Source organism: Ambystoma mexicanum, chromosome 2p, assembly GCF_040938575.1.
Source record: "Ambystoma mexicanum isolate Mex_15411 chromosome 2p, UKY_AmexF1_1, whole genome shotgun sequence".
Classification (NCBI taxonomy): domain Eukaryota; kingdom Metazoa; phylum Chordata; class Amphibia; order Caudata; family Ambystomatidae; genus Ambystoma; species Ambystoma mexicanum.
In genome coordinates this window covers 956609074-956624516 of record NC_090923.1, presented here as the reverse complement: position 1 = coordinate 956624516, position 15443 = coordinate 956609074, and the positions used below count along the sequence as shown (strand labels likewise).

The following is a 15443-nucleotide window of genomic DNA, read 5'->3' as shown; positions in this document are numbered from 1 at the left end:
TTGCTAGTGAGGCCCTCTTCTTAGCCGAAATTTCGGGCCGTAAGCTGTGTTTTGCCCCTGTGTCTGGTTGTGCGACCCACAGAGTCGGGTATCAGAAGAGTAATGGTAGGCGGGAGGGGTATCTTGTGGGGCTGGATCGGTAGAGTGACCCGAGCCAGGCCAGTCCTCTGTCAGACGGGCGGCACCCAGGGAAGTCGTTTTCCTTTCTCGTGCTTCCGCTTCTCCCCACCCGACCTGGAAATCCGTTGGGGGAGGGATACCCCTCATAGGCTCCGCTATGCGATGCGAGGTGCCATCTTGGATCCGATCAGAGCGGCAGGGGGGGAGAGCCGCTTTAGGGCCACAGCTGCATCTGGGGGGTCCAATTCGGCGGGCCCAATGGTTATTCAGATGCAGAACCGCTTCCCCCAACCGCGCATTCCTCTGTAAGGGCTGGGGCCGCACATGAGCCGGAGAAAAAGGATCAGGAAACGGCGTCTCGGCCGGAGCTCGGCAGATCAGCTACCGCTCGCCATCGGCTCCAAGCCACGCCCCCTGTTTTAGGCTATTATATTAGCCTCGAACTTAAACCCTCTTGACCAAATACTTTTTATTTTTGCTTCGGTCGGGTTTAGTCACCATTTCTTTTTGTTAAAGTCCTTCTTGTGTTTTTTTTTTTGCGCCAAACCAGGTTTGCCTGTTTTTGTTCGCCGATCATTGGCGGACTTCTGTCCAGAAGCTCTCCTTTGGGGTCTGGGTGTCTAGGTGGGCTGAATGTGAGGGAGGGGTTTAGTCACCCCCTGCAAAGTGTCTCCTTGGAGACCCAAGTCACACTTTGTGTCGATTGGCTGAGGTGGTGGTCCGGGCCGGACAACCCCCCTGCTGAACGATTGACAGCCAGGCTGTGTGAATGGGGGATTTTGGCATAAAAGGCAGGACTCTTGCGCTGGAAGTCAGAGTCGCCACTGGAACTGCAAGGAACCAAAGAGAAGCAGAGAAGAAGACGGCTGCTGCAACTCCCGAGTCCCGGTGAAGCCCTGCTGCACTCCTGAGCTATCTACCCTTAAACGACAAGAGAGGATCCAGTCTGGAGTCTTCTTCCCTTGAGCCTGGTGGGATCATCCAGCTCACCTTCCACAGCCAGAGGACCCTCTTCGTGGTCGAAATCGCTGCACATAGCTGTAGTGGTCCGGATAGCCATCTGAAGAGCCTCTCCTGTTTTAAAGGAGCGCACCTTTTATTCACCGTTGCTTCGCTGCTGCTGGCTTCATCTCTGGGTAGTGCAGATCACTCCAGATGTCGTCCTTGTCTCCATGACTGAAGCTCCATTAACCGTGAGTCTGCAGGAATTAACAGGAACAACTGCCATGGCACCAGTTTTCTTCTCCGAAGGTACTGTGTCTGACATCGAGGAATTGGGGTGAACCCTTCTTCTTCCCCAAAGACTTGTCCTTTTCTTCCTTCCCTCTTATAACTTTTGCCTCCCTTTCTGACAATATCCAAGTACTCCTGGCAATCTCGAATCGTGAACTGTTTTAAACCGTGTGATCCTTGGCAACAGGAACCCTGTTTTACTTGACACTGGTGCAGGCCTATTGACTTTTATCCACTGGTTAGAAGGTGTCCTCTGATTCTAACTGCCTTGACAAAAGTATTGCCTTTGATTTTTATCCCCAACTCTCTTGTGTTGATTCATGTGCTAAGTGTGTTTGGACTCGGTAACATTTCTTCCCGCGGGTACACTTAACTTTAAGACCGAACTGTCATTACTGTCAAAAAGTGATCGCATATGTACTCCCGGTAAAGTCTTTGGTTTACAACACCGGTCTGTCCAATCCTCAGGTATTTACCTTTGAATTGTTCTGCACCAGGGGAATTGGTTGTGTAGTGTAGTGTGGTTTAATTTTAATAGAAGTGAAGTGTTTTGTGAACAGATGGTTTAAAAATAAATGTACTTATATTTTTTTTTAACCAGAAACCTTGAGTCAGTGTAGAGTCACAGTAATTGTAGTCATTTGTGTAATCTCTACTACTGCTCGTTTGCTCTTGAGATAAGTCTGGCTGCTCTGCTACTGCTACGACTTTAACTGCGTAGAACAGGCTTGTACCAAAGGTGAACTTGTATTACCACTTGTAGTCTTAATTCTGTGCAGTGGTCCCTAAGGGCACTACATAGGATTCTGCCTTACAGAAGGCTTGACTCGGTGCAAAAGAGGAGATGGCAAGATAATTCAGCAAGCTTGGATTGGACTCCCAGGAGTAGACAACCCAAACCGGATATGCCCAAATAACTGCACTGAGCCAAATGGATGAGTGAGAAATCGTAAAAACAGCGGGAATTGGGGGAAAATCCCTGCCAGACAGTCAGCAGACCTGATGCTTCAGATATGTAGAGCAGGAGAGAGAATGACGAGGCAGGGCCTTAAGTAGCACTACAAAAAGGGTCTGGCCAAATGCCAGCCCATTAATCACTAGAGGGTTCTGATGACCAACCACACTGGTTGGTCATTAGGACTGCCACTCAGCCTAGACCCCCACCTGAAGTGAGTGCCCAAGGACCTGCACTGGTTTAATCCAGTCGGAACCAATATGGAGGTTGTCATGTGGGCTCACTGGTATGTTTTCTGAAAGACACAGAGAACCCCACGCTCTGGATTAGGGTATTAATATAACTGTTAATTGCGGCAAAAATATCCAAAGGGTACAATTTGAAGATGGGTATCAAAGGAGTTTATTAGACCGGATACATTTTTAATATGACTTAATTCATGATTTAATCTGCACTTACTGCGAAAATTTACATAGCAGGAAAAACCTTTTGAGAACACATCTATAAAATAAAATTCATACTATTCAAGCGTGCACCCATTCATCCACAAGCATCCGTCAATCATCAATTCACTCATCCCAAACAACGAGTATAAAATGTAGAATCTATAAAAATCATGACATTTAATTCATCAAATGGATTGTTTATAGAAAGAATGTGAAATCAATATACATAGCCACAACAGATAATAAAAGTGGCCAAGAACTTGAGATGGGTCCCAAGAGTCTTCAACCACGACCTCATCACAAGTTTCTCTCTACCGGTTTCGACGTGTATACTTTATTATAGTGACGTCTTCTTCAGGAGATCAAAATTACATTCTAAAAGAGAGAAGGGGAGACATGAACTCATAAGTCCCCTCTCCTTTGATGAAAACATGGTGTAATGTATTAAAACCAGATGCACAGTAAATACAACATTAGGAATCAATGTATAAACAAAACAGTAACCTGCTGTCACCCAGAGTACACATCTCTGAAGCGAACCGTAGGCGTCTGACAGGAAAAGTGCTACCCACTTAAATTGATGTCCTAAACTACAGTATATGGGTATGTTCTGTTTTAAATGTAACAGACATCAAAGCCTCTCAATTTTGGGATAGTGAGCACAAGGCGAAGAAAAGTTTAACTTTTTCAGGCTGCATGATGACAAGCTCTGGTCAAAAAACAAATGCCACATGGTTGTAGAATATTCAAGAACAGCAATCTGCATATAAACCTTCCTGTGTATTTAAGCTTGCTATACTGGCACAAGTTTACAAGAATAATCTGTTTGTTTGAATCGGCAGTGTCCAGGAACTGGTTCCTGCACCAAAGATGTACTGAGTTCACAGTAGGATAGCACCGTGTGGGATTATTAACATAATTAAGTATAATTCCATTTAAATCCCATCTGCACTGTGAATTATCCCAACATATGAGCTTACCCAAAGTGTCAAGTTAGTAACACAGCTCTAGGGATGAAAATGCTGGCTGCGAGCATCTCTCGCTGGGCCACACAGGAATCGTACGTCCCTAAGTTAGGAAACAAAGAGGCCAATCACTATACTAAATAGCCAGGCAAGCATAAATCTTTCTATGACATACGTGATAATTCCACTAGTCATTACATGGAACGAGAAATAATAATAAAAATATATTCTATATACCCGTTAGGTCGAGGCCCAACGACCCATGTCAGTGTAGTATTGTAATTTCAAACAAGATATTTAAAGAAACAGCAATACATCATCCTCGCCTGTCTGGTTTAATCCATGCCCGCAATCTAAGTACCACAGCGAAGGTGCTCGGAGCAAGTTTCTCCTTACCTTTTTGCCAAAAGCAGGGTGTTGCTCGAATAGCAACTACCAACTAAATGACTCGGAACAGGTGGGCTCGGACAAACGCGTGCGGGCAGCAGCATTATGTTGCTTTCGCTTAGAGCTGATATAGCGTCCCCTTTAATCATACGATCGGCGTTTGTGTCACATGACCTTGCGATGTCATGACGACGCCTTGTCGTGCACAAGTAAACACCCAAAGGTGAGTAGAGACTCGTAACGCTTGATACGGATTATTATGGCAAAAGTGATAAAACTCAAGCTGACAATTACTATAATTTGGCTGACAATTCCTCCTTTAAGGAATAATCTGTAGCTACGGCAGAGTAACATTATTTCATACACATGCTGCCGTTGATTGTGGCGCGATCTAATATCGAGCTGCACGAGAGGCAGTGGCTTATATCTAATGTGAGGCCACAACTGGTGTGGTCTCATCTGTATTCGAAGATCCTGCGTGGATAGACATGGGCAATTAGCTGCTCAATTGGCTGCCTACCATGGAGCCCTACCATGCACAGAGAAATTAGTTGGATCCAACATTAAATTTGATTAAAGACCTACACTCACTGTAGTCCCAAATGGGCATGCATTTGCACGGCTATGCGGGTGTGCAAAATCCCTTGTGGTGGAGACAGGTAAGGAGTAGAAAACTCAAAATGCTGATGTTAATTATTCTGGTGCCAAGGCTCCAAAGTGTTTAAACCTTGTGTTAATGTTTTAAAATTAAAGATCCCAAGTTATTCTTTATAATCCAAGTTTTTTATCATTTGAGTCTGATTTTGGGCATACAGCTTTTCTATACAGAACCATTGTATTTGTTCTGCATTGTGTCCCATCTCTACAAAATGAATTACCATGGGCGCATTTAAGTTCCATGTTTCAATTTTTGAACGGTGTTCATTAATACGGGTACTCACCTCTCGAGTTGTTTTTCCAATATACAACAGCTGGCAGGGGCAGCGGATGGCATAAATAACATTTTTACTCCTGCATGTGGTAAATGTACAAAGGTCCCAATTTTTCTTTTGCACACTAAAATAAATGGTTTTCTTTGAAAATTTGCAGGCAATACACGAAGAGCATGGATAATGGCCAACCACTGGATTTAAATGAGTGTCTCGAATAGTGGGAATTTTTAATGGCATTCTACTTGCGCGAGTCATCTTCTGTTTCAAATGTTTGCTTTTTTTGAAAGCAAACAACGGTTTAGGCAAACTGATGCCCGAGGCATTAAGAATACGCCATTTTTTTAAAATAATGCCTCTGATGGCATTATTGTTTTGGCAAAAGGTTGAAACACACACCAGCTCCTCCTTTTTTTCAGTATCGCGTTTAGGTAATAGGAGCTGGTCTCGGTTGGTGTATCGAGCTCTCTTTTTCGAATGTTTTATCAGTTGTTTAGGGTACCCGCATTCCAAAAGTCTTTTTTCCAAAATTGCTGCATGTTTTACAAAATTGGCAATGTCCGTGCAATTGCGGCATAGCCGTAGGAACATGCCATAAAGCAAGTTGCGAAGTAAACTGGCAGGATGCTTGCTTTGATAGTTTAATGTAGTATTCCTTTCTGTGGGTTTTCTATGCAATTCTGTACGTAGACACCCTTCTTCAACAAAAATAGATAAATCTAATAAAGCAATTCTGGAGACTGAATATTCAAAAGTGAAATGAATATCTAGGTCGATACCATTAAGCCATTCTATAAATGACACTAGGGATGTTTGAGTTCCCTCCCAGATCATAAATATATCGTCGATATACCGTCGGTATATCTTGATTTGGTCTCTAACCCTTTAAATGCCAGCGACGAGCCGGCTCGTCGGTAAAAACCGCTCCAGGTTGCCACCGACGAGCCGGCTCGTCGGTGGCACTTAAGGGGTTAATGAGGGGGGAAATGCTGGCGGGTTTGGGCGGTGAATACCGCGATTTTAAAAAAAAACCATTGGCACTGGGGGGGAACCTCAATGGCACTTAAGAGGTTAAAAGGGGTTGAAGACCCCTAGAATGTTTTCTTCCTCGAGTAGGGCCATGAAAATAATGGCCAGGTTGGGAGCAAAAGTACAACCCGTTGCAGTGCCCTTACATTGTAGGAAGAATTCCTCCTTGAATTTAAAGAAGCTATTCTTTAAAACCAACTCAGCCGCCCTGCAAAGAAAATCTGTAGGGACAGCATGTGGTAACGGTTGTCTATTTAACATTGTTTTTAGACTCAGGATAGCTCTGTCTTGAGGTATATTTGTATAGAGCACCTCAATATCAAGAGTGACCAGTATTTGTGTACTAGAATCAAATGTTTTAAATTCCACCAAATTAATTACATATCTTGAGTCAAGGAGAAAAATGGGGGTTGCCATTGCTAGGGGTTTAATAAAATAATCGATGTATTTTGATATTGGTTCAAGTAATGAACCACACCCCGAAACTATGGGGCGTCCCGGAGGGTTCTCCATATGTTTGTGCACTTTCGGCATAATGTAAAAAAGAGGCAAGCGGTCTTCCGAATAGTTGATAAATTCACTGAGCCATTCTCGTTCTCGTATGACTGTTTTTGCTCAAATACTCCATTTTCAGATGCAACCTAGCCCATGGTTGGCCACACTGGTTTTTTCCAGAGGAAGTCTGTGCTATTTAGCGGCTGGTCATTCAATCGGGTGAATCAATCCTATTTCTTTCCCTAAATATCATAGCCCATCTGACTATACATGGCAGCTAGCCTGCACCCTGCCCTGTAAGTGGTTCTGATGCCTGTGTGTATATTGAGCATGCTCCCAGGTTGCCACCACTCTGACATCACTGATGCCTTTGGGATTGAGTTAAGTTCCCTCAGACATGTTTGGTCTTCTCTTGCAGTACCCAGGAATTGCCCAGAGCATTGACAGTGACGTGCGCAACCTGATGAGTCTCATGAAGATGACCAATGCACTGCCAGAAGGTATGGGGTACTGTTGGATATTGTCATGGAAACAGTGCTGTGTTGCCTCACAGGTAGTGGATTCTGCTAAAACACAGGATCCTGGCAAATGCCAAGGCTCTGACTCCCTCCCCGGCTGTCCACTGTGGGATACACTAATATGACTTGTGATGGTGGGCACCATTCCTGCCTCCGTGCAAACCTTTTCTCGTTAGTTGGCAAAGTTCATGCATGTTATGTATTGCCTTTCTTAGTGGAATTAAAAAATGTCCTCCTTTTCCATCCAGTATGATGTTCTTTTTTTTTTTTTAAGACCAAAAATTGACATCTTTTGGAATCGCATTTCTCTTGCAGAGTGGTAGATACTTATAGCCATTGGGGGATATAACAGTTTTTTATACTGTGCCAAATCACCACATTTGTAGTCTCAAGAGTACCTAGGCTTGTCCGAGTTTTGGTGTATTGGGCTCCGGCAAGGATATCCCGATCTTGGTCTGTAAAAGAAAAAGAACTAGGCTAAAGATCTGAGGATGGGAAGGAGGGCATACATGCCACAGACAAAGGGAAGCAGAGGCGAAGCAGAGGCAGGGAGGAGAATATGTTGTAATAGCATGGGTGCATGTCTGTCCTGTTAGGTGGACTACAGAATATGTAATGTAGAAAAGATGGGTTTGTTCTAATGTGCAGAGCCTTAACTGGAATGCAGTTGCATGTCTCATCTCTTGGAGAGGTTTAATAATAGTTATTTAATTAAATGGGTACAAGTTGGCTCCCTAGAACTGTTTGGTTTTCTAATTTCCTGGGAATTTGTTGAATAATTTGTTGAATAATTTGTCTGGTCAAACGGCAGCTTTTATATCTCTTGAAAGGTTTTTGATTCTATCGCAGAGAGGTTTTCTCTCTTTGGCTAGTCATGCAGGTGGAGAGTTGTCATCTCTCTTGGAGAATGGTTAATTTTGCAGCATAATACTGCTATGAGGCTATAGGATGTGCATTATTATATCTAGTGGCTGGATCCAGTTACTTAAACTAAATTTAACAAAAGTAAACAATTTGTGAGTTTGTGTCTCTTGAGAAGTTGCTGGTTCACGTATCCCTTCTGGAAGAATTGGTTGCAGAGTTTCTAGTGGAACTATATTTTTCTCTGGTCTATCAGTGATTATATGTATTGTGTATTTTGTGGCATAGTTGGTCTTCATGTTGCTACAGAGGAATTTGCTCTCTTGCCCCTTAAACATTAATTACCTCTCACCTTTTGGCTTAGTGGTTGGTTGGAGGGCTGATTAGCTGTCTTTTTTTATTGAGTGGTTCTCTTGTGTCTTGGTATTTAATGGCCGTTTTTTCATCAGCAACTTTTTATTTTTTTAGATTTCCGCATGGATAGTTGCTCTTGGGGCTATGTTGGTTCTTATATATTTTGGGGAATGATTGTTCCTTGTTGTATTTTAGGAGTCCATGGTTTCTGTATTTCTTGAATAGATGTGGGCTTCTATTATTATTATTATTTTTTAGGAGGCGGTACTGATTTCTAGTAGTGTCTTGTATGGACTGCTTGCCTTGTGTATCTTTTTTGGAGTGATTTGTTCTCATGCGTCAACAAGTGGCTACTTGGATTGTTTCAGTCATGTGTCTATTGCGGATTGTGTGCTCCAGTGTTTTGGGGAGGGGGCACCTTGTTAAATTCTCTTTTTTAGGACAATTGGTGTTTTTGTGGTGGTAGGAAGTTGGTCACTGTTGAAATAATGTAATACAGTTTTTAAGGAGCTGTTTCATCGTGCGCTACTTGACAATTGGTTAGATTTGTCTTTTTGTAACTAGCTGGGTGTTATGTCATTGGAGCTGTGACTTCTCTTTGTAATATTGCTGTTATACGTGTCTTTTGGGGTTAGTTAGATTTCATGTTCTCATTTGATTCTCATGCAACTTTGCATATGGCTACCTCTAGTGTTTCTTTGAATGCATGAGGAGTGATTGTTCTGAACTATCTTCAGTTTGGCTTCATCAATTTTATTTATTTGCTGGACAGGGCTCTTTCCCGAGCATGCTATCGAAGTGTTGAGCCGTGAGCTAGCACTGGAGTGCGATTATCACCGGGAGGCAGAATGCACCAGGAAATTCCAGTAAGTATGGATGACCACACTTTTTCCTGCTCTCCGCCCTACACATGCAGTGCCATCACCTCGATTCAGCCCCTTCACTTTGTTTATTTGGCTTGTGGTGGTGCTTCATGAATCCCCCATTCACACTGCAGGCACTGTTCTGGCTCCACTTACTGCAACTCCAATGATTCTTGCCTTTGCTCCCTCACAACTTTGTCTATGGCCTACAGTCTGTGCTTTAAATCACAAGACAAACCTTCAGCAGCAGTCCTATCATGTCTGACTCATTATTCAGAGATGTGTGGTCATCCCCTTCACAGCCTTCTATGCACACCATTCCGCTCATGTCACATGCGCAATCCTTTTCTTGCACTGCAGGCGCTTGGTAAAAGATGACCCGTTCTTCTATGTGCCATCAGTGATCGACTCACTAAGCAACAAGAGAGTACTCACCACTGAACTTGTTCCTGGCTTTCCACTGGACAAGGCCGATGGACTGGACCAGAAAACCAGAAACATGGTGAGCTCATTAATGACACGTATTCTTTCTCTTTCAAATCACAAGATGGTGGGTAATAAAAGCTGCTGAGTCTATAACAGGTGTCATGCCACAAATCGATTATTTTGTATCTTAGAACGTGATTTGCAAATGTTCGATGGTCAACCGCTATACAATCTGAGTGACCATCACATTTTCACAGGTCACTCGGGGATCTCAAATCCCACCATGAACTTGTGGGATTCAGAAGCCTGTCAGAACCCATGGCAGAAACAGAAAATGTAAGCTTCTATTGTGTACCCACCCATGCTGGATAAGGAAAAACGGTGTAGCACTGGCAGGGCTAACTTAGATCAATAGTTAAATGTTAATGGATATTTGTACTGCACACTATCGCCACCGGAGTGGTCCCCTGGCACTCTGGCGGATCTGAAAAGGAAAGTGGGAGGGAGGGTTAGTGGGAATGCGCGGGATACATGCAAGAGAGCAGTGATGTGCTGTTGGCAGCTTCAGTTCGGTTAACACTGTTCGCTGAGATTGGGGTGCTTTCCAGTTGGTAGCCGTCATGTGCTGTTGTGTGGTTTGTTTTGTTGTTGTGGTGTAGTGAACTTTGTGCGGTTTGTTGTGCATTAGGTTTGTGGTTGTTGTTAGGGAGAATTCTCATAAATGTGCTAATTCCCTTCACCTTAGAGACCCCGAGCAACTTTGCTGGATTTTGAGGACTTGATTTTTTTACCTGGAAAGAGTGTGAGCCTTTTTTCCCACTCTTTCATGTATTTTGATGTGTATTTTACTCTTGTGTTCTTTGATTATGGAGTTTTAAGATAACTCCATAGCCATCATCTTTTCATGTGTGTTACACAGCACCCTCAGTGCAGTGACACAGAGATCTCTTTCCAGACTTCCAAAAGGTTTAAATACCTTCTCTGGGATAAACTGCTGTATCCCAGAGAATGTAAAGTTAAATTGACTTTACTAGTCTTTTTAAATTCCTAGACCCCGGATACCCTATCTTACAATAGAGGGCTGGAGGAGTTACCTAGTATCCCCTGTGTCTAGAAACTCATGTAGCAGTCAAATGCTACCCTTTCCTATCAAAATGGCTGGTGGCAGTGGTTTTACAAAGAACTACCATGATTTTTCCCGAACGCGAACACTGGTAGCTAAGAATTGCGAGAGGCATGTTTTTCAAGATGGCACCTTAAGCCCCTTTGTTTAAACACGTCCCGGCCTTCTTTTTTTGCTGTTTCTTTTTGGAAAGGTTCTTCTAGTGTTTGTCTCTGCGCTCCAAACTAGGTTTGGTCCCTTTGTTTCTATGTCTTTGGCAGGCTTTAGGACTGAAGACCGCCTCTGGTGTCTGAGTGTTTTGGTTGGGCAGGAAGTGATGGAGGTGCCCGAAACTCCCTGTGCTTAGTCTCCTAGGAGACCCAAATGCACTCTGGCGTGATTGGCTGGCTGACTCTCCGGCAAGGACAGCCACACTGCTTGGTGAGTGGCAGCTAGGCTGGAATGAAAGGGAGAAAACTGTTTAAAAGGCGAGTCTCTTGGCTTGGAAGGCGGAGTCGACCACTGGAACGAAAGAACTGAAGACGAGCTGGAAGAGGACGACTGCTGCAACTCCTGGACCGTTGGTTTGCCTGGTGAAGCCCTGCTGCAGGTCCGAATTCCCAAGTTCATCTCAACAGAGAAGCCCCTTCAAGGACGACTTCTTCCTTTGAGTTGGTGGGACCAATCAACTCGTAAGCCACCTGGATACCATTCTCGGAGCTGGCTAAGTTTAACTAGGGGAGATGAACACCAGCTTGTGTGCTTTACTACAGCTACTTAAACTGAAGATCTTCCATTTTGCCAGCTTGTTTGACCAGTCCCCGTGCAGTGCAGGAGTCCCCCGACGTCCTCCCTCTTGTTCCCACGACTGAGGCTCAGGAACAGCGAGATCTGCAGGAACTGCCAGGAACTAACGTCTTCAGCTGCATCTTTTCTTTATATTAAGGTACTGTGCCAACCCGATTGAGAGAACTTACCTTTCGCGGTGAAAGTTTGTGAAACTTTCCCAACTTGCAGGCCTAATCAGCTTGTGACCCAACATATGATTCTTTTTCCTACAAACTACTTCTGAGAACTTTGGCAAAGACTTTAATGTTTACTACAGGAAATGCTCTTTACTATCCAAGACACTAGCCCATTGACTTTGGCCTAGGCCTTTTGAACTGTATCGAGTCCTCTAGTGAACTAAAACGATTTGCACTGCCTAAGAAAGTATTTGTGATCTATTTTTATTAACTTGTGCCTTTTGTACTCATATTTAAAGTGACTGAAATGTCATTTTGCTCCTATTTCAGGGGAGCCTAATTTACTCAATCTTATTGGTTTGATACTGAAGTGTATTTGTGTATGATCTTAAGTTGCCTCCTTCTAGTTAATGTTTTCTAAATGACTATGTAATAAATGAATAAGTGTTTTACCAAGAAACCTTGAGTGTAAGTGTCTACTTGAAGCACTGTGATTGTAAGACCTCTGTGTAACATAGTTTACTGCTCACATTCCCTCTTGAGATAAGCCTGGCTGCTCAGCTCGCTACCAAAAACTGGTAAGTACAGACTTATGTCAAAGGTTGGTTTTACTTACACCTGTAGTCCTAATTGTCTGTGGTGGTCCCAAAGGGTACTGCATGCAATTCTGCCTGACAGTTGTGTTTGGTTAGAGTTTGAGAGGTGTATGCAGGGGGGTGAAATTGTTAGTGGGTTGGTTATTGGCCTCGCTATCTAGAAGTGATGTGCTAAATTTCCACGTTCTTTCAAGATGTGGCGCGTGAATATCTGTGCATTTGTATCTCGATCCGGCACGGCTTAATATTCTCAATCCTGTCTATATATGACGCATGCCAATATTCGCAATTATATCAAAATGTGGCATTGGCCCATCTTCAAAATCCTATCCATATGCGAAGCAAGCTAGCATTCATAATTCAATCTAAATCTGGCATCAGTAATATTCCCAATGCAGTGTAGATGTGGCAATGGCTGATAATCGCTATTCTATCTAGATGTGGCGCTGACCGACATTCACAATCCTGTCTAGATGTGACGCCTGCTACTGTTCACAACAAATTCTATCTGAGTGTAGTACTTTCTATCATTCACAATTCTGTCTGTGTCCGGCACATGCTAATGTTCACAATTCTATCTAAATGTGGTACTTGCTACCCTTCACAATTCTATTTGTGTGGCACTTGCTAACATTCACAGTCCTATCTAGTTGCGACGCAGGATAATGTTCACAATTCTATCTAAATGTGGCAGGTGCTAATATTCATAATTCTATCTAAGTGTGGCACTTGCTAACATTTGCAATCCTATCTAGATTCCTATCCTATCTAGTTCCAGAAAGTATTTTTAGGAATGAGGAGCAAAAGCATGGCAGGGGATTAGTGCATTTCTAAGCCTTTTGCCAGGAGCCAACCTTTTAAACAAAATTATTTCTCTCCTTTGCTATCATACCAGAGCACCAATTCTGCAGGAAGTAATGTGGGGTCTAAGGAAATGATACACAAGATGGCAGTATCCATCTTTTCTGGGTCACTGGCCTCTTCCCTCCTCTTCACTTTCCCCCAACCTTGTCCGCTATAGATCAAAGGGTCTCTTTAGTAATGGTCTGGTCTAAGCACCCACTGCCTGGCAGGTCTTTTTGAAATACAAAATGGTCCAGCATTGATCAAGAATGCATACCCTTTAAACAAACTCCATTCTGCTGAAGTAGGGTTTTAGGGTCTAAAGCTCGTAGTCATATAAAGTAAATAATATAGTATATAAAGTAAATAATATACTTTCCCTGCATAGGATCTTTGGTGCTACCAGTATCGGGTGTGCCGATTGAAAACTGTATATTATCATTAATCAGCTATTCTAAAGCCTGACATCCTCTGTCGTTCCCTCGTCAAACCTATGGACTCCTCATATGATCTCTGTGCTCTCTCCTTTTTCTTCCTCTCCCAATAATGGTAGCACCCGATGGGAGGCCCTCCTGGCCTCCTTCCTCTCCTCTAAGATCATTCTAAATGTTTACCTCAATGGCAGTGTCTTGAACCAAGGACCCCAAGCCAATCTCCTACTCTTTGATCAACGCTTCCCTTCCCTTATCAGTGTCCTACCCTCTCCTGCTGGCCCTTATCTACCTTCCTCAGCTCCCTTGCCTCTCCCCTCCGCCACTTCTTTGGTGCCTTCCTCCTCCGCCTCGGCTACCTTGCCCTCTTTTCCCACCTCCTCTGCCCTCCCTCTGGCTCCTTCTACACCTCTGCAGGGAGAACCTCTGATTTATACCCCTCCCCGGAAGCCTTTCAAGAATGGCAGCCTTATCCATTTCACCACTCTGAACTCTCGCTCTGCTGTCAAACACCCCTTGAATGTCTGCCGTCTCCGTGAAGAACTTGAACCTCAATGTCCTTGGTCTCACCGACATGGTTCTCGGTCAGCTCTGTCACAAGCTTTGACACCCTCCTTTCTGACCACTACAAGATTCTCTCCGTGCCCAGATCCAACCGTTCTGGGGGTGTGTAGCCTTGATCTCCTCGGAGTGGAGTCATGCCACTATCATTCCTATGCAGGCCTACTCTTCCTTTGAATACCTGATCTGTAGGCTCCCGCTCTCTCCTAACCACTCTCTCACAGTTGCCACTATTTACCGGCCACATGGTCCAATAACCTACTTCCTCTCAGAGTGGTCTGACCTCACTTCCGCTCTCCTGGCATCAACCACTCAACTCCTCCTCCTTGGTGACTTTAACATCCACTGGATGCTTCTTGTACCTCCACAGGACTCTTCCACGACCTCTGCGACTCCCTTTCTCTCTCTGTTCTTCCTTCTAGTCCGAATCGCTCTGCAGGGCACACTCTTGATGCTCTAATCTCCTCCGACTTGCCCCTCACTAAATCTCTAACCACTCCTTTCTTCTGGAGTGACCACTTTCTCCTCTCCTCCCTTCTCTCTCTCCCTACCCCTCAGGCCAAGCCCACCCCCACACTGCCACCCACCTTCATAGTCATTCGACGATGAAGCGTGTGTCAGTTGAGGCATTTGATGCACCCTTCTCTCCCCCTCCTGCGCCTCTGTCTGACATACATCCTGACCTAGCCCTGTCCAAGCTCCACTTTGCTATCTCTAATACTCTCAACTTACTTGCCCCTGTTATACGGATCCGCATGAAGCCAAAACTCAAGTGCAATTCCTGGTATGACTCTGATCTCGTCACCCTTAAGGGTAAATGTAGGGTGGCTGAGAGGAAATGATTGGCATCTTGTACACCCTCTGACAAACTGACCTGCAGGCTGCTTCAAAGGCAGTACCGACTCTCTGTCCTCCCCAAGAATAGAGCCCACACCCAAGCCTGTGTCTCTGTGGCAAGAAACAACTCAGCCAAACACTTTAAAATCTGCAAGGAGCTGGCCAATCCCGATGCAGTCTTTACCTCTCCTGTCCCATCCCAGGACTTCTGCATGGCCCTGGCCTCCCACTTCATCTCTAAAACTCAGGACATCCTCTCCACACTCTCTAAATCTCTTGCCCCTCCCCCACGCTCTCTTCTCCCCACGGCTCCTACACCCCCACCCCTTTTCTGCCTTTCCTCTCTTCTCCCCTGATGAGGTATCTAGACAAGTCTGATCTATGAAAACCTCCTCCAAACAGGTTCTGCTCTGTTCTTCAAAACCCATCAAGGACCATATTGACTCCCTTACCCCTGTCCTGCCTGACTACGGCAACCATTCCTTTGTCTCTGGCACCTTCCCCTCGCCCCTGAAGCACTATCTTGT

At 44.4% G+C, this 15443-nt stretch overlaps 1 protein-coding gene across 2 annotated transcripts in view; it reads left to right on the top strand.

Annotated features, from left to right (window-relative positions):
- The window catches only part of LOC138566960 (atypical kinase COQ8A, mitochondrial-like), a 349117-nt gene that overhangs the window by 289284 nt on the left and 44390 nt on the right, over positions 1 to 15443 (top strand). For both annotated transcript variants that reach the window (XM_069644743.1, XM_069644744.1), the window contains 3 exons: positions 6978 to 7059; positions 9065 to 9158; positions 9516 to 9657. In XM_069644743.1, coding sequence (XP_069500844.1) covers positions 6978 to 7059; positions 9065 to 9158; positions 9516 to 9657 — 318 coding nt within the window. The remainder of the gene's footprint in view (positions 1 to 6977; positions 7060 to 9064; positions 9159 to 9515; positions 9658 to 15443) is intronic.